Raw genomic sequence first — 22,822 nt, forward strand, 5'->3', positions numbered from 1 at the left:
TTAAAAAAATCTATCCTGGTTCAATGGCGAAAGCTCAGAGAGGATAATGTAGCACCACCAACTTGTTCCCCCTTCTATGCCTGTGGATTCACAGAGAATTATTAGGTGGTGACCTTGGTGCATCTAAATGTGTCTATATTCCCTTTAATTCCCATTTTGCACAGTTTCTGAAACTTGCTGATGTGCATCTAAAACCTGCCAGCCATCGCAGCGAACAAACTCAGAAGTGACTGGCATCTCGGTCTTGTATGTGACAGTTATTCCCTCTTCTGTAACCAGAGAAGCTGGCATTCAAAGCACCATTGGGCATAAGATCATGGACATAAGGGCATAGAACTTTTGTGGAAGTTCTGATTTTTTTGGGGGGGGGGCTGTGCAGCAAAGCATACACCATAATGCTGCTGAATAACAAGAGGTGCATCGTTTACTACAAGGAAGAGGGATTCAAGAGAATTTGGTTTTCTCCATACTTCTGATTTTGGTGCAAAGATGGCAAGATGTATATACAGTGGTGCCCTGCAAGACGAATGCCTCGCAAGACTGAAAACCCGCTAGACGAAAGGGTTTTCCGTTTTTGAGTTGCTTCGCAAGACGAATTTCCCTATGGGCTTGCTTCGCAAGACAAAACGTCTTGCTAGTCTTGCGATTTTCCCCCCGCTCCCCCCCCTTTTTCTAAGCCGCTAAGCCGCTAATAGCCTTTTAGCAGCTAAGCCGCTAAGCCTTTTAATAGCCACTAAGCCGCTAAACCGCTAATAGCGCTAAGCCGCTAATAGGGTTGCTTCGCAAGACGAAAAAACCGCTAGACGAAGAGAATCGCGGAACGGATTCTTTTCGTCTTGCGAGGCACCACTGTATTCAATGTAGGCACAGCTCTTGTGCTCCCTTACAAAGAGTTGCACAAATCCTTTTGATATCGTCCGATAGCATCACTTTTGCTTCCTTTTTCAGTGCATGCTTCTAATGTGCAAAGCCATGCTGTGTTCCCAAGATGGCTGCATTCTTCATTAAGAATAAAGTCTTGGGCCACATAAGAGGAGGGAGGGACCTGCAAAATGTGTCTCTTGCTAACATTTCGTATCTTGAACATAATTATGCTGGTACAACTTGAATTAAAGGATTAAAAATGAAATTTGTGCAAAATGCTTAGCTACAATTTTACGCTGCAAGCCGTAGCTCCTGCTTAAGCAATTTTGAATGTAAGCATGCATTTTGGAAGAAAATCTGTTTCTTTCTAAATAGATCAGGAAAGCTAAATGCCAGTGAGGATTTTGGAAGAGGGACAGTCCGGTGGGATATATATCCCTGATCAAAATAGAATATAAAGCCCAATGTCAGTACTGCTGGTAATATTAACTTGTGCATCAGATCTGAGGACCAAACCTCATATTACTTTTTGCTGTGTTTATAGGTAGCCAAAGATGTCTCTGTGAGGCTCCATAATGAACTGGAGACAGTGGAGAAAAAACGGATTAAGCTGGAGGATGAGAATGAGGACTTGCGCCAACGGCTCATTGAGAGTGAGTTGGCTAAGCAGGTGCTGCAGAATGAGATGGATAAGCTACGGGAGGTAAGTACTATCCTAAGGGATTGCATTTCTATCTTCTCTTTTCTCCCAAGGAGCTTTGATCAGTGTTCCAGCTTCACAGCAAGCCCACGAGTTAGCTTAGGCTGAGGAGGAGTGACTTGCTCAAGGCATATAGAATCTACAACATTACATCTTCCCAGGTCTCCTGCTTACCTCTTTGCTACTAGTAAGTTGTGTTCTAAACATGTGTTGGGAAGTGGATGAAATATGCAAAAGACATGAACTTGGATGGCCATCAAGTTGCTTGTTTGTTAAGGCTCCCTAAGGCTGTTTCTCCAAATTTACACACATCTACTGGCGCAGTACAAAGATTTGTATCTTTGGCTTTCCCCCCTTTTCTTTTATTTCTCTCCTTAATACACTTTCAATGGGCCATTTCATGTGGAGCACATTACAGTAATCTAATGTGAGTGTGACCAAGGCATGTGTAGCTGATCTCCAGGAAAGGGCTGGGGCACTAGCCAAAGATGTACAAAGTTGCTGCAGTGGCTATCTGTGAGTGCCTAGGACAGGGGCATTTTGTGTTTCTTCCAGCCTTAGAGTCACATTTTCTAACAGGCAATCTTCTGGGGCCACATACCAGTGATGAAAAGAGGCAAAAGTGAGTGGAGCAACATAGGTGATGCTTACCCCTGGGTTTATATTCCAGCTAAGCAGAAGCCAGAAGTTTCTACACACACACACACACACACACACACACACACACACACAGTGCATTCTGCATCCAGACTAGCAAGAGGCACTTAGTTCTGTTCCAGAGGCACATTCTACACACTAAAGGGGTATGTGGAGCAGAGCCTGGGCAGAGTGGCCTGGGTTGGTGGTGTGTGGTCTGGAGGGCCTGTGATAGCCCTGGGGGGCCTGGTAGAGAGCCTGAGGGGCTAAATGTCCCATGGGCAATGCCAGATGAAGGAGCACCCTCAAACTCTGATCCTGACTCTTCAAGCAGTGTGCAATGTACACCTAATCCTGACCTAGTCTTCCTATTAAACAACAGCACTTCCGTCTTGTCCGGATAACACATTTGCTCACATCCAGCTTGCAACTATGCTCCAACAACATTGAAGAACTTCTACCACCTCCCTGGTATCTGCTGGAAAAGTGAGATCCTGATGGCACCCAACCCCAAATCCACAGATAATCTCTGCTAGTGTTTTAATGTGGTTATTAAACAGCAACAGAAGCAAAAGGAAGCCTCGAGGAACACCATAGGCTAGTGGCCATGTAGCCAAGAGTCAGTTCTCCAGCATCAAATTCTGGGAACTGTCCTCCAGATAAGAGTGGTACCAGGGCAAAACCATTTCCCTTAGTTGCATTCTAGCCAGATGATTGAAGTTGGGGTTCTTTAGGAAGGGAGGGCTTCTCTTGGAGTCTACATTATGAATCATTGGAATTGAATGGAAGCTGTAATTTCAATGCTGGGAAATCAAATGCAAGCAGTAAAAGAGAACTACATATAGTCAACCTTTCCTACAAAGTCAAGGAAGAACAGAGCAAAATGGAGTATTGACCTGCAGTTGATGGTGATCAATAGTTTTAGGCTAGCCATTTAAAACACATTGTGGTCTTATCTTTTTCATGTCTGCCCTTTTGGTTCTTGTGTTTGCTGCTAGAAGCTGGAATGTGCCATATCCTTGCTTCCTTCAAGAGAAACTATGCATAGTTTAGGCACTTCTCATATCCATTTGATGACTTGCAGTCAAATGGTGTCATGGAAGTGTAGGTGAATGGATCTCAGACCACTAACGATCTCCTTGGCATCAGGTTCTGTTTCTGGTCTCTCGGCATAATGGTCTTCTGGTACCATTATGCTGTATAGTTCTAATGATGCTGTATTTAGGCGCTTCACTGCAGGAAAGTGGCAGTGTAACATAAAATAGTTGGGTCTTGCTGAAGTGCTAGGTAGCAAAGCTGACAAAACATGCATGTTCAATAGCTCCCTACAGGATTATCTTAAGGGAGAGCAACCAGTTCTTGGTGCTCACAAGGTTGCCAAAAATGTGGTGTAGAATGGAACTGTGAGTGAGGTCAGGGCAGTAGGCCAAAAGGAATCTGGTTTCCAGTTGCAGTCACAGCAAGAGTTAAGTGTCTGCAACATGGAATTACCCTAGCTGGAGTCAGGCCAGGCAAACTCCCTTGCTTTACTATCCTGATTCATTCTGCATTAAAAAATACAATGACCAGTTTTTTTAGCCCAAAGTTGACACACCTTGGTATTACCTTTTTTTCTATAAAACTAAACCCTTCCGGAGCAGTACTCCGTTGCACTTGCAGTGCTGTTTCTGTGTGAACTTAAATCTTATAGCAAATAAAACTAACACATAGGAAATGCCCAGCCAGCCCTTCTGCATGTTGTAGGCTTTGATCCACTGGATCAAAGAGCATCTTTGAATCGTTGCAATTGGAAAAAACCCAATGGCTAAAATGTTTTGATTTGAAAGACAGTTAAATTGATCTTTTAACCTGCTCCTTGATGATACCTGATGGGTGCTTATTTTTATATGTTTTATTACAGATATTTTGTGTGTTTTAAATTCTATTTTCCCTCCCTGATTAATTGCGGGGGGTTATTGGGTTGTTCTTGTTTTTATTTTGATTATGTATTTTGTGATTTTATATTGTGATTTTATCCTGTGAGCTGCCCTAAGATCTGTGGGTATAGGGCAGTATATAAATTTAAATAATAATAATAGTTCTTTGCCCTGACTTAGAATTGCTGCTAATGGGCAGTTTGGTTCTACTGCAGTATCTTGCCTTCTCTCAAAGTCTTCAGTTCTCTTTGCAGATACATGGGGGTTTGTCCCTAATCATGTGAATGGCTAACAGACTTGCAACAGGCTCTTATTGACAATTTAATTTCCAATATGCAATTATAAATGTGGGTATACAACAGTATGAAGAAAGGCTGGTTTATACATAGGGAACACACAGCCATTTCCTTGACCACAGCCATGGTGACAGGCTGCTGGAACCCCTTTCGTACACTTTTAATTTTTTATTCCTGAAGTTCTGTATCCACTTGCACAGCTGTATGGAGAAATGTTAGTGGGTGCAAGCGGACCTGTAAATCCCTGCAGTAATGCCTAGGACAAATTTCAGAACAGAGCAAATGGCCGCAAGGGCAGCTTAGAAGCCTCAGCCCTCCGTAACAATACTGGATAGGACTTGCAGCTTTTCCCTTTGCCTATTGTTCTCTAGGCAGCCTGTCTGCCCATCCACACAGCAGGCAGTACTAATGGGCATGAGATTGGTTTCTGAGCAGTCTGTGTGCATGATCTGAATAGCAAGTGAAAAGAAGTGCAGTAGCTGTCAGTGGGAGATGGGTGATGAAGGCGAGGAGAGGGTTGTCCTGTGGCCAGCATGCCAGACTGGAGTCACATGATGTGTGTACACAGAGACCCGAACAGTTGGTGTTGCATACAGATGACTTGGGTGGTGTGTGTGTACACAAACACACACACAGAGGGAGGGAGGGAGAGAGTGTAGTAGCATCTTTGTTGTGAAAGTGAAGGACTGGAACACATTGCAGCCCAGTTTTTCTTTCTGCTGCCATGCCTTCCTCTTCTTCCACCCCTGGAATATATCTTGAGAAATGAGAATAGAACTCATCGGCTTTCTGGATCACATTGGAAAGCTCTTCAGTAGGTTCCCCAAGGCATTGCTATAGCTCCAGAATGATGTGCGGTCTTGTTTAAAAAGCATCTAATTTCTCAGTGTGGTATATAATACTCCTAAGCATTGTGGCTGAAGCAAAGCCAGGAAACTGGAAGAGCAAGGCAAGAGGAGGAAGATCTTAAAATCCAAATTGCTGCTGAACGTCTGATGCCTCCTTAGGATCAGGTGGAGTAAAGTGGAGCTTTATAATGCTGCTGGGCTTTCGCAAGAGTGTTGTGTTAAGTTTCATACTTCTTAGTTAGCAGCCACAGTTCTAGGAGTATTATATCCCACATTGACAATTTATATCTTGGAGAGAAGGCTATTGATTCTGTGGCATTCTGGAGCAGAACCATATCTTGCACCATTAGAATCTGTTTTGTATTCTAGGATGAGTGTTCCATAGTTCACAGACCAGGATGCTGTTAATACTGATTTTCTCCACAGAGCTCCGTTTTTGTAAGGATGTGCTGGTGCTGTGGGTGAATTGCCTTTTCCCCGCCTGCTGTTGGTTAGCACCTCTTAACCATGTATTTACAGTTCTGTGTCTTGTCAACTGCTTCCTTGTGTGCACATGCTGGGATTGCATCTGGGGGTTGAAAGCAGTTGATTTCTGAAACTGTTCATTCTGAATTACCAGTGTGTGTGCAGGCAAAATTGTAAGTCTCTATGCTCCATCTAGATCCTCTCCCCACCTCCACTTCCTAAATCCCCAAATTTATGAAAGGCAGTACTTTTGTCTAAGACAGGGGTCAGCAAACTTTTTCAGCAGGGGGCCGGTCCACTGTCTCTCAGACCTTGTGGGGGGCCAGACTATATTTTGGAAAAAAATAATGAACAAATTCCTATGCCCCACAAATAACGTTTTAAATAAAAGGGCACGTTCTACTCATGTAAAAACACCAGGCAGGCCCCACAAATAACCCAGAGATGCATTTTAAATAAAAGGACACATTATATTCATGTAAAAATACTGATTCCTGGACCATTCGCAGGCTGGATTTAGAAGGCAATTGGGCCTGATCCGGCTGCCGGGCCTTAGTTTGCCTACCCATGGTCTAAGACAGCCTTTCTCAACCTGTGGGTCCCCAGATGTTGTTGAGCTACAACTCCCATCACCCCTAGCTAGCAAGGCCAGAGCTCAGGTATGATGGGAGTTGTGGTCCAACAACATCTGGGGACCCACAGGTTGAGAACCGCTGGTCTAAGAGGTGGCTAACTAGCTGTCTCCTTTGGCTCAACCAGCTGTGCAGCTGCCTCCATTGACTACACATTTCATTGTTATTAATGCACTGTAAGACTAGCTCTATATAAGTTGGGTTTCACACTCAAGAACTGGCACCTCCTGGGAAGATGAAGAGGTTACTTTGCATCATGTAGCTGCTATGTCTTTCAATGGAGGGAGAAAGGGGCTGATCCCTAGCCTGTTGGGGACTTGGCAGGATTCAAGCCCAGCACCAATTTCACCTTCTGTTTTCTTCCTTGCCAAGAGGCATTTGACTTAATATCTAATCACAGAATCCCTGTTTTGCAAAACAAACAAACAAACAAACAAACAAACAAACAAACAAACAAACAAAGCTTTTTATTAGTTTCATTAGATATTACAAGTATTTCATTCATCTTCAAAACAACACAAGATACACAAAATACACAGCAAAAAGATCATGAAGAAACGCCCATACTTAATGAAAGTCTTCAACACCATATGTCTTCAGGATCTTAAATCATGATTAAATAGTCTTCTACTTTTTAGTAAAAGGCGAAAGATTTATACGATCTGAAGAGAAACCAGAGTACTTTTTACAGGTGACTTCCATCTACCTCACTGCGGGTCTTTCCCCCCTTTTTTCTCTCCCTCCCCTTTTACTGTGTTCTTTATCATAATCTATGTTATATCCAATGCATTATTTATCAATCATGTAATCTGCGAAAATTGATCCAAGCATACTAAAGATTTTAGTTGGGAACAATACACTCACATTCCTTTATAAATTTTGGGTTTGTTTGATTCCTGATTGTTTCTGTCATTTTTGCAAGTTCCAAATAATCAAACAATTTTATCTGCCATTCCTCCTTCGTTGGGGTTTTCTCTCCCTTCCAGTCTTTGGCAATCAACATTCTCGCTGCTGCTGTTCTTTCCAAAAAATTTGGTATACTTTCTCCCGGATTTTCTGCAGCTACTATGTTTTGCCATTTTTCAGTGACCTGCCACAATATGCAGCTGTCCCAAGATTCTTGTGTGTCATCGGAAACAAGTTCATTAAGACATAAGCAGCCCCCTCCACATGTGTATTGCCTGAAGGGGTCAGTTTGTCATATTTTTATCAACTTGACCAAAGGGTGATCATTTATTTGGGGAGGCTCCCTTTTAAATCTTTGCAAACCTGTTACTTTTTAATGCATTCCTTTTTCAGTGGGCAGGTAAGCCAGCTTCCTTTTTCAAATGCTGGTGGGTGGGGAGGGGAAGCTCCTTCTTCTAGGCTTAGGGACTCAGCATTGAATCGCTTACATTTTTTTAAAGTGCAGGCAGCACAAATATTTGGGTGATGGCAGTCGATGAAATCCAGCTGGCTTCCCCCGAGGATATTCACACCTTTCAGCAGCCTATTTATACCATCATCCTTGGCAATAGTTCCAAGTGTACCACTGTTCTAATCTGCTCTAAGAAGAAACCAGCTAGGTGCAAACTTGGAGCGGTTGCATTTCTTCAATACATGTTTGAGGTGGAGACTCCGGAGAACAATCAGTTTAGGGTCTATTTCCTGCAGTGCAGCTTCAGTTATCCCATCCATTGTCTTTTGCAGTTGCCTGTTAACTTACAGAATGGTGCTCAGGCATGCACATAGTTGTCAACGTTTCCCTTTTTAAAAGGGAAACCCCCTTATTCTGAATAGGATTCCTCGCAAGAAAACGGAAAAGTTGACAGCTATGGGCATGCACAAACTACCTCTGGAAGGCTTCTGAGCGGTGGGAGGGGGCTTGCTCCTAAGGGGATTATGTGCTGATTATTCTCCAGCTGGAGGGAGCATCTCTGATAATTGGATAAGTGTTGGAAAGGCCAATTAATTGTCACGCGCACTGTTTGCACCTGTGGCTTCATTTGTCTTGCAGGGGGGAGGGATTCAGAAAGACTTGTTTATGCTGGAGCCTGGAGGGGTCTGAAAGGGAGCTTATGTGTGTGTCTGGTTGCATCAACATGGTAGCAGTCACATTTAATCACATTTGTTAGCTTTTGCTATCGGATGTGCACAAACTGCAGCAAAAAAGGGGGGGCATTGAAAACAGCAGGGCAGCCAAAGCAGTTATAAAACCAGCCAGATCCAGTCTGGCTTATGTTGGTGGCAGCCTACTCGGCAACGCAATGCTGGTCATGGGAATTACTTGTTGTGATGACAGAGTGACCATAACTATTATATTGTCCTGCACTGCTGATGCAGCATGTCCATCGACAGGAAGTTCCCCTGAAAAATTGGGGGGGGCATTTCCCTTTTTTACACCTCTCACTCATTGTGGAAAACCAGCTCTTTGCTCTGCACTTGTACATATTCTGTGATAAAACAAACATTGGACTCCTGACTCATAGTGAGCCATGTCCTGTGCAAAAAAAACCCAACTTCATTCTGCAATTTGTTTTGCGTTTTGCACATTTCTCTCTTGCTTTTTTTATTTTTTAAAAATTGCATCCTTGCACATGATCACTTGTTTGCATCATTGTGCTTTTGGTAATCATGGTGAAGGTCATTAAAGACACGCCCCCACTGACCACTGGAAATCCTCTGACCCCTTCTTCTACTACCCTGTGCATTATTCGTACACTCTTCAGCTTTTAAGAGCTCGGTATTCAGAATGCTGGGTCCTTTGTCCAATAAACAAACCATAAAAACATGCATTTATTTATTACTTATTTCATATAATTTATACACCGCTGGTTGTAAAAAAACAAACAAACACTCAATGCAGTTTACAGAAAAATATGACCACTGCATAATTACAGAATACCTGTAGCTCTGAGTGGAGACCACCAAAATGGGTTGCCATAGTCTGTGGAGGTTGGAAGTGCTAAAACACTACAAGGAATTCTAGACTGCTGCAGAAGGGACCCCCCCAAAGCTGTCTGTCCAGCAAACAGAGCCAGCTAGCCTCTATCTCACAGGCAGCTTGCTGGGTGTGTGTTCTTGGCCTTGGTGAAATTCATCACTGGCTTGTTCTTTTTTTGGCTTGTGTGGAAGGGTGGGAGCTGGAATGGCTGGCTCACCAACCTCATCAGGGATCATTTACTGCTGTGGTGCAAATGTGTTGGATTTCTACTGGAGATGGGATCAAGCAGCACCGTTCGGGTGCTGCTGTCTCCATATCCCTCCCTTGGACCTCCAGCTTGCTGTCTAGGGTGTGCCAAGCCACTGAGAGAAGCTGTGGCTTTTGAAGAATAGGTTTGTCCTTAATAGGAGTGGCCTGGATCTCTGAGCGTTGGCACAAGCAGCGGCTCACATTTCACAGCTGCATTTCTTGGCTATGGAGCTGTAGCACCAGCTTTTGAATATTTTTGGCTCACTATATGTGGACAGAATGGCGTCCAAGGGGCATCATTCTGACCTGTGTTATGACTTTTATTGATGTGTATCTCCCTGCTTGGTTTACTGAACCCTTTGTGGGAGTATTAGAGGGTGGGAGCGGCAGACCAGCTTTTCATTATAGCGAGCTTTTTAATAGCACTGGCTGCATTCCGTCTCTCCTGCAGAGTGAGGAGGTGCTTGTTAGGAGGCAGAAGAGAGACATAAATTAGGCAAGGAGAAACCTTTTATTGGCAAGTATTTACAAGATTTGGAGCTTCAAAAGCTGGCCCAGAAAAAAGCTATAGTCTTACCTAGTAATAGAATAAATTTGAGGGCATCAGGTGTCTTATAAGGAGAGATGTGCTGGATCAGGCCAATGACCTATCTAGTCTAGCATCCTGTTCTCACAGTGGTTAACCAGGTGCCTGTGAGAAACCTGCAAGAAGGAAGGGAGCAGAGCAGCACTCTTCCCACTTACGATTCCCAGTGACTTGGCATCCAGAGACATACCTCCAACAGCAGAGTTAGAAGACAGCCATTGTGGCTAGCAGTCATTGATAGCCCTGTTCTCCATGACATTATAATCCTAATCAAAACCACAGCAAATTTGTGTTTTATTTCAGACTTGCTGGTTGGGGAATGAGGCTTAGTGATGGCAGCGTACCTCTTTCTGCCCAATGAATCCCTGGCTGAGCTGGAATTTATGCCCAGGTCTCCACACTCCCAAGACAAATGTGGTATCTCCTGTGACCACGTGGGCTTCTTCTTCTCTGACACAAAGGGTGGCAGATAGGCTGATGCACTGAACCCACTTACTTGACTGCAACCCCATTAGGGCTTATTTTTGAGTAGACCTGGTTAGGATTGTGCTGTCATCTGTTAAGAGGATGCCAGGGCTGGGCTGTGGGCACCAGTGTGAGGGCAAGTCAAGTAAGAAGCCACAGACATAGAGCAAGTCAGAAGTCAGGACTGAAGAACAACCGAAGGAATGTGCAATTTCTCTCTGATTCTTTGCCAAAAATGCTGCAACCTCTGAGTCCAGTGGTTCACCATATGGGGCAGCCACCCTACAGATCCTAGCAGCTCCTGACAAAAGGAGGAGGGAGAGGAAGTTCTGAATCAAGCACAGCCAATTTTTAAAGCCACTTTAAAATTGCTTGATCCTTGTTCCTTTGGAATCTGAACATACATGTTATCTTGCTGAATCAGACAAAGGCAGGGTATGAAGGCAAGCAGCTCTGCCGTTGTTTATTCCCAGCATCAGATAATCAGAGGAATTCTGAACATTCAACAACCCAGTGTGCCCCCTGCTACTTGCTTGGAACAGTATAATGATAGCTTTCATCACTGGATGTTACCAATTCCTATACAACATAATGCGAACACAACAGTTGGGTTCCAAATTGATGGCTTCATTGTCTTCTCCCCTATTCAGTGTTCTACTGGGAGAGTGAATAGAATCTCTTCTATCTCTTGTTTTGTTGGAAGACTTAATCTGGTTTGTTAACTACCTGGCGAATAAGGCAGGTACTACAGATTACTAGGCTACTGGGGCATTAATTCAACACCAACACCACCCCAAAAAAAGTGGTTTAACGTGCAAATAGAAGGGAGGAGACCCTAGTTTGTGGGGAGCAAAGTGACTTGGAAATATAAGGTTATAATCAACTGCTTGCTTTTTGTCTGAGCCTTGCAAAGGTGGTTTTTCTGTAAAGCTTCAGCCAAGGTGATTAAGATGTAATCTTTTTTTTCATTGGACCTTGCACTGTTATTCTTTTCTCCAGCTTGAAAGCACATGTCTTGACTATGAATAGCCAGGCTGTGCCCATATGATCAAGAATCTTCAAAGCTTTCTAGCCCTTTATAAAGAAATCTCGACCTTTGATATCTCAGATATGGCACCTTATTCTCTACAGTGCTTTCCTTTCCTTTGTGTTTGTATGTAGGATGTGTTTCTGCTGCTCTCCAAATGTCAGACGACACCACTTAGCTATAGAGATGTGTCGATTCCCATACGAAGTGGCTTCTATTTTCCAATTTTGTCAGGAAAGCTAGAGTCATTTGTGTATGCTGCTCTTCTGGCTTTGCGCACAGGAATTGTGCCTGCCCAGATCAAAATGACAGTTTTCAACAAAAGTCACGCATGGATTTCCAAGAGCTTTAATTATCACTCGGGAATATCCCACCCACCCTCATCCGCTGGCTTCTATTAATGCATAGCACACCTGAATACAAGTTGTGACATTTAAAGCATAACAACCAAGGTTGGATTAAGGTGATGGGGAAGACCCAGGTGCAGTTTTCAGAAAGGGTCCCTCCCCATCCCCCAAAGGAGTGCAGGAACTTAAAAAACCCCAAAACCCATGCTGAATTAAAATCATTTATTTTAATATACATATTTGTATACCACAACAGACAGAGGTGGCGAGGCAGACAGTGGGTGCAATAGCAGTGAGTAAATGGAGGCAAGACGGCCCCTTGCAGACAGACATAGGCTCTGGTGCAATTGTTCCACTTCTACCATTATGGTCCAGCCCTGTGGTCCACACCTACTCCAGTTTATGCAGAAAGCATGCGATGTTTGCCTACTCCAGATGCCAGTCCAAACTTCCTTAAAACTAGATTCAGATTAAATGCTGTTGCGATGTGACTGGTGATTGTTAATAACGAGATATACACTGCATTACCACACTTTTCTGTCTCATGGCCATTTCCTTCACTGTCCCACCCTCCCTGGGCTCCATTGAAAGTGGCAAGGTCAAGAAAAAACTTCTCAGCTTCACTCGTACTTATTTCCTTCACTCCTCCTGCTTGGGTTCTCATGAAATGGTCAAAGTTTAGTGAAACCTTGCCAGTCTTAGGAAATGTCCTGTCAGATTCCTTTTTAAAAGTTAAGTACTACAGTGGTACCTTGGTTTTCGAACGTAATCCATTCTTGAAGACCGAGTTCTGAAACTTTCGAAAACCGAGAACTCAACAGCCGACAGCTAGGCCCCAGGATCTCACACTCAGCGGAAGCCACGTGGCATGTTTGACTTCCAAGGTGCGTTCAAAACCGAAATGTTCATCAATGGAGATGTTCAAAAACTGAAGTACCACTGTATTATGCATACTATTGCTGTTGGGCAGAAATACTCTCTCTTTTTTTTTTAAGGGTGGGGAAGTGGAATCTCAGACTATTATGGACTCCAGCCATGTCAGTTTCTACAGAAGTTTGTGGGTGAAGGATAATGCCCTTACTCATGGTGATAGAAAAGGAGGGGGAATATGTTAAGGACTTGTGCCTGTTAATAGCGCTCAGCTCGTTTTCTAGTTTTTTTTATTTCCATTTTTGTGTGTGCTTAAAGATTATTACAAAGTTAATATCTGAGACATTACAATATAATACAGCGTCATTAATTTTGTTGCTAAATTATATGTGTCATTCAATAAATACAAAACATACAGAATTAAACTCGTATATGATTCTGGGAGTAAAAATGTAGAATGCTAAAAAAAAAGGAAGCCCCTAAAAGTACTCCCAGCTGGTGACTGGATCAACAAATTTTAGGAGTTGGCTTTAATGTCAAAATACTATATAAGCTCAAGAGAAATGGGCCTAAAATAGAATAAATTTGTGGAAATGCAGACTCTTTCTATAATATATTGCTTGGTATGGTTTTGATAAGTTCTGAAGGACAAAGAAATATATGGGTTGTAATAAAAGACAATATGGTAGGATATAGAAAGAGTGATGAAGTTATGAAAATGAATACTTTTGTTAAATATCCATATAATTCACAATATTTCATTAATGAAGGGCTCATATTACTTAAACTCATTGCCTCTTTAACAGATTCATCACGTAAAAATAATTTTGATCAATGTGCGCAACATATTGTGAAACTTTGCTGGAAATAAATTCAGTAAATAACTATCCTTTCCATTACCTCTTCTGTTTCAGAATTCTCTGAAGAAAAGAGGATCACGTTCTCTTGGGAAGACAGACAAGAAGTCATCTTTCCAGGTACCTAACGCCTTCCTGCAAAGCAGCTTGCAAAATGCACTTGCCGTAAGGGCTGAACTGCTGGGCACTCGTGTAGTTGCTTCACCTTGTACCAGAGGACGACGGTCTCTTTCTCTTAACCCCATCAAGGGAGACCCTCCAGCTCACTGGTAGAGCAACACACTTTGCATAAAGAGCGTCCTAAGTTCAATCCCTGGCACTTCCAGTGAAAAGGAACTTTGCTAGCAGGGCTAAGAATGATCATAACCTGGAGAACCACAGCTAGTCTGAGTAATAGACCAGTCTATATGCAACAGTGAGCTGACTTAGCATCTGGCTACTTCAAAATGTACATTTCGGCTGGTCTTCAATTCCTGAGGAACAGATATGTGGAATGTATTTGCCTTAGCAAACATATTTGCCTTAGTTATCTTAACACCAGCTATTGGAATGTAGCTCCCTAGACTAGGTATGTTCAGCTTATTGTGTGCATGACCTGGCATAGGGTGCCAGCCCTATTCCCCCTAGCAAGAAAGTTGTGCAAATATCTTTTTTCAAGATAAGGAGGGGATAGAACTGACCATTGCCCGTAATTATTTTCTCACCATAGAGTCCTGGGTAGTGGACCCACCATGCTAGTATGCAGTGCAAGTTCGGGATCTTTTATTTTTTATTTTGTAGGCAAGCAAAGCAGAGAGCCCTGCCTTGTTTCTCTTGCAAAAGATGCCACTTTTAGCTGTTAGAGTTCAAGCAGAGGTGTGCGCTGTAAGAGGAATAGGCAACAGGCCTTTGAATTTTCAAATGTTCCAGCATGTCACCTGCTTCGGCATATTTACCAGTTGCAACATGCTCTGGCAAATAAATATTTTTACTTTCTGAAAAGTGAAAGGTTATCCTATATGCCCTCAAGTGCAGCTGGTACCATGATGCAAAGGATAAAAGCTGATGTTGAAACTGTGCACCAGTGGCATTTTTGTTTCTGTGCTTGTGCAATTACTACTTTGTATACGGAAAGGTACTAACCACATTTTAATCAGGTAGAAGAACAGGCTGGCAATTTTTATTTTTATTTTAAAATTGCCTTTGCATTCAATTCTTGGATTCTAGTGGTTAGATGCTCTGCATTGCGTTGGTTGACCCTGAGTAGCAGTGGAATATCTGGAATAAATTATCCAAATCCCCTGCAATAATGCCAGGGGGTGGCATTAGAAAGATGCAGTGATGCAAAGGAAATAGCTTGGTGACAGAATAAAACAAAGCTGGAATGAATTCCAGTCCATTGCGTTGCATTGGTAATGTTTAAATTGAGTTCCTGCCCCTCTCGAAGCCCGAATTGAAACCAAAATTAAAATTGTATTCAGAATACAACCATTTGTTACACAGATAGCTGGGGGAAATGCGCATGGTTCTGCTGAAACTTCGCACCTTCCTCATTTTGGCCAGTTAGCAGTGATCTGGCAAGTATATTCATGCTTTTGTCCAGATACATTTAAGGAACAATAGCACCTATGCATGCTTATAGCACATGATAGATTGAAGCAGTGGTAGACTTATCATCTTCACAGAAATAATTACAGGCATGTCTCCCTCAAATGCTGGTGTAAGTAAGACCAAGGTTTGTCCTGTAATATACACTGCAGCTTTATATACCATAAATGTTGATGAAAGGATAGGGTCACAAGCATTAGCCTCCACCACACCCTAGGAAGAGTTCTGAACTGGGTGTGGGTTGATGGGTGAGTTTTATTAATGGTATTTTAGCAGAGCTTAAATATTAGGCAACGCATATGAAGTGCTTTCCATGTGGGAATTTACAGTGTTTGAAGCAGTCCATTTGAAGATCCTCCATTTGTACAGTTATAAGACGTACTATCAGAACATCTGGAAAGACGATCTAGTCTCTGTTGCATCAGCGCTTTCCCTTTTCTGACACTTCTATTATCAGGCGAAGAGAATAATTATCTGTAGGGAGGATGTAGCGTCCTAGGAGAAAGTTTATACACTGTAATCTGAGTCTGTTTGAATTCCCAGTCTCCTCACTCTTCCGAGAGTTCTTAGACTTCCTGTTCACCTATATTGGTCTGCTGCACTTAAATATATGAATAAGACTATTATGTACACACACACACTTTTGCAAGCATGCTCTGCACAACCCCCCTTTTTTGGAAAAACATCTAGCTACATATAAATATATGATTTGTGTGAAATGAAAAAGAACCTTAGCAGAAAATTACTGTACAAGGTCCATCTACCTTCTCTGTGCAAATGCTTGGCAGCCATATGTTTAATTGGTGGCTCCAGGCTGATAGATTAGCAGTTGTTGAGTACAAATAAAATATTGTAGTTAAACTTTCTGTGTAGCTGTGCTTGGAATTCTATGTCCAAAAAAATGCTCTTTGAATAAATAACACAAATATGGCCAGTGTTCAAAAATCACCTCAATTTAAATGCTTTATGCAGTTTGCCAAATTGCACGTGGTCTGTGTTTCTTTAAATCCGAAAATGAGGGAAAGGGATGGGAGGCATGAAGAAGTATTGTTGAGGATATGGATATATAGGGAGAGGAGAGTGGAGAATGGGACTGGGACCGGGACCGGGATTAAATTTGTGCTTTGTAAGGGTACCCTGTCCCCCTGTCCATTTGACTCATACCTTCTTTTTGGACTCCTGAGTTTTATAGGATATCTTTCATGTTGGTTTTTTTGGATTTTAAATTCTATTGTAAACTTCCTTGAGATAAATGTTCACAAAGGGTGGGGTAAATAGATCCCAGTAAACAGATAGCAGCTCATCTCTTCAAATCTGTATGGCCGAAGGAGGCTAATACTACTAGTAGTACTGCTAGTAGCAGTAAAATTCATCGTTGCCAGGCAGGCTCCTTGATTTGGTATTAAATCTCCAAACTGGGAGCACTAGAGCTACAATGCCCACATCCATATGGCCTCAGCCTGAAGTCTTCTTGACATTTGAACCCCTTGAGGGATGTTCAAGCATTTGAAAAAACCAGGCTCCAAAAGCATTACGTTTTGTAAGTTAACTTTGCCGTGCAGGCTTTCCATTGAACCTTGGTGTGGAGGCTGTGCTTAGAATTCCAAAGCAGCACGAATGCTCACTTGCTTGCGTCAAAGGATAAACAGTCACTGTCTTTTCTTCTCTTTCATGTGAGATTTTTCTGTGCCTGGATCTGGTGCAGTGAATTTTTTTGCATGCGCAAGGACAACAATGCAGGACATTCTAGAGAGTTAATAATAGCTGCCTTTTTCAACTGCGGCTGATGCAATGTCAGGCCTGACCGTTGCAACTGAATGTTCACACTGTATTGGCCATCTGGAAAGGAGGCATTGAGTGCCTGGTGGAGAGTTTCTTTTCTGGGGAGGAATTTGTCAGTTTTTTCCCCTCCCTCAGTGAGCTATGGAAACAGGAAATGAACTAATTTTATAACCAAACAGTCATTTCTTATGAGGTAATATTCCTTGAGGGGAAAATTCAAATCCTCAGAGTTCCACAGGGAATTTGAGCAAATAAGTCTCCAAACTGTATAGTATTTCCTAACGGTTTGGAGGGCGGGGGTTGTGGGGCGGGGGAGGGGAGGCATTGGGAGATCTGTGAGAGCAGAGCGGGGATTTCTCTCTGCCCTTGTCTTTTGCAGGGAAGAGAACAGATTCAACCGTTAGCAATGTGCTTTTAGTCACAGTTATTTGGCTCTGTTTTGGAATGAGCCAGAAACACACTCCCAACTGTAAAAGCTGACTTCCTCCTTCCCTGCCATGTCACGGGGCCTTTCAAAAGGGAAATGTTTTCCTCTGTTTCAGCACGTTGCTCCGCCTTCGAGGTGAATTCACACATACAAAAACTAGGCCTTGGTTTCATCCGCAGGGTTTATTTAGGAGCAAGCCCTCGTAAGACCTAGAAAAGTCAAAAAGGTTCTGTTTCCTTAACCTTACCCACTTCAAACCCCCCACCCCCAGCGGTCCTACATAATCTTAGAGTTGATTCAAACATGCATTAAAAAAATGTGTTGAACAGGCTGTCCTGACCATGGCACTTAGTACTAAATGCATCATGGTTTTTTTGTGATCATGTGAACATAAGCATTTGGTGGGAGACTTGAAGATGACGCTAGGATAGATGGAGAATTAGATACTTTGGAATTTGATCAGCTCTCTTCTGTTTGCTAAATCAGTAACCAATTGCAAGTTGACTCCTTATAAGTTTTTCTTTCTCTTGAAACCTGGAGCATGACTAAACCTTTCCGCTACTGAACCTTCACCAAACTGGTTGTTAGTTCTGAAGGGTGCATACAGCTACCTGATTTTTCTTTTTCTTTGCAGCTAATTGCAGCTTGGAGAGGAAGGATTCCCCTTGGGGAAACAGTTGATGGGCAAAGTTTTAAACTCTCAATTCCTCCACCCCAAGTGCAATTGTCCAAATCCAAATAATCCCCTGTGGCTTATTTTAGGAAAACAAAAAGGCATTGGGAGATCCAATCACAGATCACACACATCATATTTAGAGTGACTCTTGGGGCAATTACTGAAATCTTAAGGAAAGGAAAATTAAGAAGGGGCTAGGAAGAAACTACTGTGTGTTGTAGACAGTGATGGATCAGTTCATTTGCAGTTTGGGGACAGGAGATAATATAATGTTATGGAAAAGGATACATTGTATCTGCTTCAGATCATCTCTGGTTCTCAAAGTCCTGTACTTCACCCCCTCAGAACCCAATATAGTCCATTAAAAATTAGTAGTACAGCTCTGGAAATATCACATATGCAAAATAGATTATCCAGAATGTGGGTGATTCTGGAGCATTTGAGGCTCATTTATAGTATTTCTCTTTGTATGGATACAATTGTTGCTTTTAATAGCTGATCAGTGCTTTAATTTGGGGTGGGGGTGAATTTGGCGAATATATCAAAAGTATATGTTTAAAATTATTCAGATTGGTCCGTCAGACTGACTGTCTCTCCTTCCCTAGCAAACTACCCTCTTCATTCTGGGTTAAGCACAGAATCTTCATCTGTATAAGATTCAAATTTTCAAAATTATGGGAGAGACGAATCTCTCTTCTCCTGGTGGGAGTGGTGTTCCTTTGGCCAGTGTTCGTCTTAGACAGCTGGGCTCTTTTAAGGATCTGTTTAGAATTGTAGCCCCAAACTCCAAACTAGCAATAAGTTCAGCTGAGCATAGTGGGGCTTTGTTCTGAGCAAACACACATGAGAGTACACAGCATATGCATTTTCACATGATACTAATATGAGGCAGGGTGATCTACTTGGGGAGTGACAAGTCTTCTCCACCCCAGTTTTGGAGTTGGGGGCCCAATCTTATTCCCCTCTCATCTCCCTTCAGTTATTGAACTTCAGGAAAGACCAAATACTTTAAGAGTTCTGTGACAAGGCTTTCTTTGTTCGAAGCCATACCAATAAAAAACCCCTTGTGTTTGAGCTGGCACTTTTAATCCACAGACAAAATAAGCCTTATTTTATTTTTTCTTGCAAACAGTGCCACAGATTAGATGTAAATTGTACAGCCTAAAAATGCAGTCTTTGTGTGTCAGAGTTTAAGCTAACTTAGAGATGTGCAGCACTGTGGACCCAGGGCAAAGCTGTTCTATTACTAGATTAGTTCATTCTGTTTATATTCTACAGAATGTAGCCCAAAGGACAAGTTTCTAGAAATTGAAAAGTGTGACCATTCTGCCCTTGAGGACTGGAATGGCAAGGGAAACACTATTTTCTATAAACTGTTGCCACTTGTGTCGGAAAGTTCCTGAGGGGGCTACTTTGGGGGCAGAAGAGACCAGACTAGCTAATGCAGGAGTGTCAAATCTTGTATCTGGAAACAATCAATCTGCAGTGTGTGTAGGGAGGCTCACATGTATATTTCAAAGGTAGTAAAACTGATACCACAGTGTACTCGTGTAAAAGGAACTGATTCCGTATTGGGCAGGGCTAGCCAACATGGTGCCCTCCTGATGTTCTTGGACTCCAATTCCCTTCAGCCCTAGCTAGCACAACCAGCGGTCAAGGATGATGGGAATTGTAGTCCAGCTACACCTGCCAGGCAACAGATAGGCTACCCCTAGCATAAGGTATACCAAACTTTCCTCCACTCAAGCAAAAGGGAAGCAAGACAATATTCCAGGATCATTGAGATAAAGAGGTTAATCACCGGAAACAAACAAAATGGCCAGCAGATTTTGCCCCATCTTGGCTTGCCTATGTGACATGCATGTAGATGTTACAAAGTTCAAGTATGTGGATTGTTAGTTTTAACATGCCATAATAAAGGTTAGCCTCAGGGATAATCTGTTTTGCACAGAGCACCCTGCCCAAAGTGTCATTTTTAGTAATTCTTGCACCGTTTGTACCTTTCTTTTATGCTAGGAGGACAGCGCAGACCTCAAGTGTCAATTGCATTTCGCTAAGGAGGAATCTGCTCTGATGTGCAAGAAACTGACCAAGTTAGCCAAAGAGAACGACAGTATGAAGGAGGAGCTGACGAAGTACAGATCCTTGTATGGGGACCTGGAGAGCTCCCTCTCCATAGAGGAACTGGCTGACTCCCCTCATTCCAGAGAGGCAGAGCTGAAAGTCCACCTGAAGCTTGTAGAGGAAGAAGCCAACATCTTGAGCCGGAGGATAGTAGAGCTTGAGGTTGAGAACCGAGGGCTGAGGGCAGAGATGGAAGACATGAGGGGCCAAGGAGACAAAGAACTCTTAGGGCAAGACATCCGGTTTGCCTTCTCCATGACAAACTGCGGGGACTCTGGGGACAGTGTGGTGGAGCTTAGGCGGCACTTGCAGTTTGTGGAGGAGGAGGCAGAACTGCTGAGGCGCTCGCTGATGGAGTTGGAGGAGCAGAACAAGCTCCTCATGAATGAGCTCAATAAGTACAAGTCAGACCATGACCTGGACATCACTCTGTCTGAGGACAGCTGCTCAGTGATTAGTGAGACCTCCCAAGAAGAACTGGCCACGGCCAAGGTCCAAATCAGTGAGCTGAGTGGCAAGGTTAAGAAACTCCAGTATGAGAACCGTGTCCTGCTCTCCAACTTGCAGCGCTGTGACCTTGCTTCCTGCCAGACCACTCGGCCCATGCTGGAGACGGATGCTGAGGCTGGTGACTCTGCCCAGTGCATCCCAACGTCGCTTTGGAGAGAGGTGCCCATTGGGGGAGAGAATGATGCCAAGGAGAGAGCACCTGGCAATGGCTTTAGCAAGTCGCATGAAAGCAGCCCCTGCAGGCTTCTCAAGTCCAAGGACTTTGAGACCCTCCTTGACATCAGGGACCAGGCTGCGCTTGTCAGCAAAGCCATTGATGTCCTGATCTCTGATGCCAATGGCTTCACCTCCAGTCTCAAGCTCTGCATGGACAACGACTGTGCAGAGCTGGTGCTGAGCGAAGCCATGGATAATGAGAGTATGACTGACTCTAAGCTGATCAGTGCCATTTTGATGAGGCTTGGGGTCCTTCAGCAGGAGCTAAACACCTTCATGAGGAAGGTGGACTACATTGGAGACCACCTGAAAGACCAGAAGGACTCCTTGCCAAGCGCCAGCTCCCAGGATTCCACAAAAGAGGCTCTGCAGAAAACCCATGGCTCTGAATTCCAGGTGAGGCTTTTCCTGAGATGTCAACAGTGACTCCCTGGCAGTGATTATTGCTTTATTTGCCCATGCTGTTTTTTCCTGCTTTAACAAATCAGAACCTGGCCCTGTTAATGTAACTTCCCTTTTCTGCCTCTCTTTTCTGAAATGACAACTAACAACTGGCTCACTGCATGGAACTGTGGCTAGTGATGAGGTAGGACTCTGGTTTAGTGGAGTGTGCATGAGGCAGGAGGAATATTGCTTTGAGAAGTGGAAACCACATTACAGCTGCTGCTGAAGAATTATTTAGTACCAGCTGCAGTCCATCATCATCTGGGGGACACTAAGTTGGAGAAGACCGGTCTAGGACAACAGCAGCTAGTGGAGCATCACTGCACACCTTGCCTCCTGGCAATTGTATTGCTACTGCTTGCAGGTAGTGGCATTGTGTGGGCTGCATCGGCAACTGCACCGCATTGGTGCTACCGATGTGCCCACACAGTACCCTTCCAGGTCATCCCTTCTGGTAAATGGTACTGCTGCTGTTGCCAGGAGGCCAGGCACATGCTGCTGCCATTCCCTATGGCTGCTCCTGATCTAAGGTAAGACCTAAGAAAGGGAAGGGGATCTGGGGAGGGGTCGCAACCTCCTGAAGCACACTCCAGTTTTTCAGAGTTCTATTTTTGTGCATGCTCCTGGCCCCCCCTCCCTTCCTCCCTCAACTAGCCCCACCCCAGGCACTGCATGGCACCATAACTGGTGTTTGCACATTTTTTCCCTCTCTCTCTTTTCCCCCCTCCCCAAACAATCCAGCCCACGTGTCTGCTCATTTTGTGTCTCCTTTTGTTTTCCACTTTGTCTTCTGCCACGGTAGTGAAGTTCCTCCTCCTCTTCATCCTTTTTGTTGTCTTGTAGCTCTTATTGTTCCTGAGACCCATTGTTTTGTTTGTTTTTTCTTTTCTTTTCTGCTCTTTTGGTTTGTTCTCATTAACTTGCCCATGCATGCAGCAGTCTGACTTTAGGGAGCCCCCCGACTGGGACATCACGGAGAGCAGGACCTCTGATCTCTACCGCAGTAGCAGCAGCAACAGCACCGCCACCATGGATGTGGATCCCAACATGGAACTTGACCGGAGCTACAAGTCATATCAACCAGAGGAGAAGGACTCCTATGTGTCTGAGGTAGGCGTCAAAGTATGTGATTATGTTCCCAAAGGGAGGCAAGAAGGCTGGAGACTCCGGGGAGAATAAGTTGACTGCAGAAATACTAGATCAACATATTTCATGTGGGTGGAAAAAAGAATGGCATGGCCCATATACAAATCTTGTGTTACCTATCCCAGTGTCACATGACAAGTTAGAAACAGGTGGACATGGCTGGAGACTGGGGAAATAGCCTAATAGGCCTAATTTGACCTACAGATCGGAGGTTCCTCACCATGACAAC

At 43.5% G+C, this 22,822-nt stretch overlaps 1 protein-coding gene across 4 annotated transcripts in view; it reads left to right on the top strand.

Annotated features, from left to right (window-relative positions):
• The window catches only part of MTCL2 (microtubule crosslinking factor 2), an 85,472-nt gene that overhangs the window by 38,120 nt on the left and 24,530 nt on the right, over nucleotides 1–22,822 (top strand). For 3 of the 4 annotated variants that reach the window (XM_028734848.2, XM_028734847.2, XM_028734845.2), the window contains exons 3-6: nucleotides 1,409–1,567; nucleotides 13,739–13,801; nucleotides 20,170–21,399; nucleotides 22,384–22,557. In XM_028734848.2, coding sequence (XP_028590681.2) covers nucleotides 1,409–1,567; nucleotides 13,739–13,801; nucleotides 20,170–21,399; nucleotides 22,384–22,557 — 1,626 coding nt within the window. The remainder of the gene's footprint in view (nucleotides 1–1,408; nucleotides 1,568–13,738; nucleotides 13,802–20,169; nucleotides 21,400–22,383; nucleotides 22,558–22,822) is intronic. The other variant, XM_028734846.2, reaches the window with a different exon arrangement.

The sequence above is a fragment of the Podarcis muralis genome, chromosome 5 (genome assembly GCF_964188315.1).
Source record: "Podarcis muralis chromosome 5, rPodMur119.hap1.1, whole genome shotgun sequence".
Lineage (NCBI taxonomy): Eukaryota > Metazoa > Chordata > Lepidosauria > Squamata > Lacertidae > Podarcis > Podarcis muralis.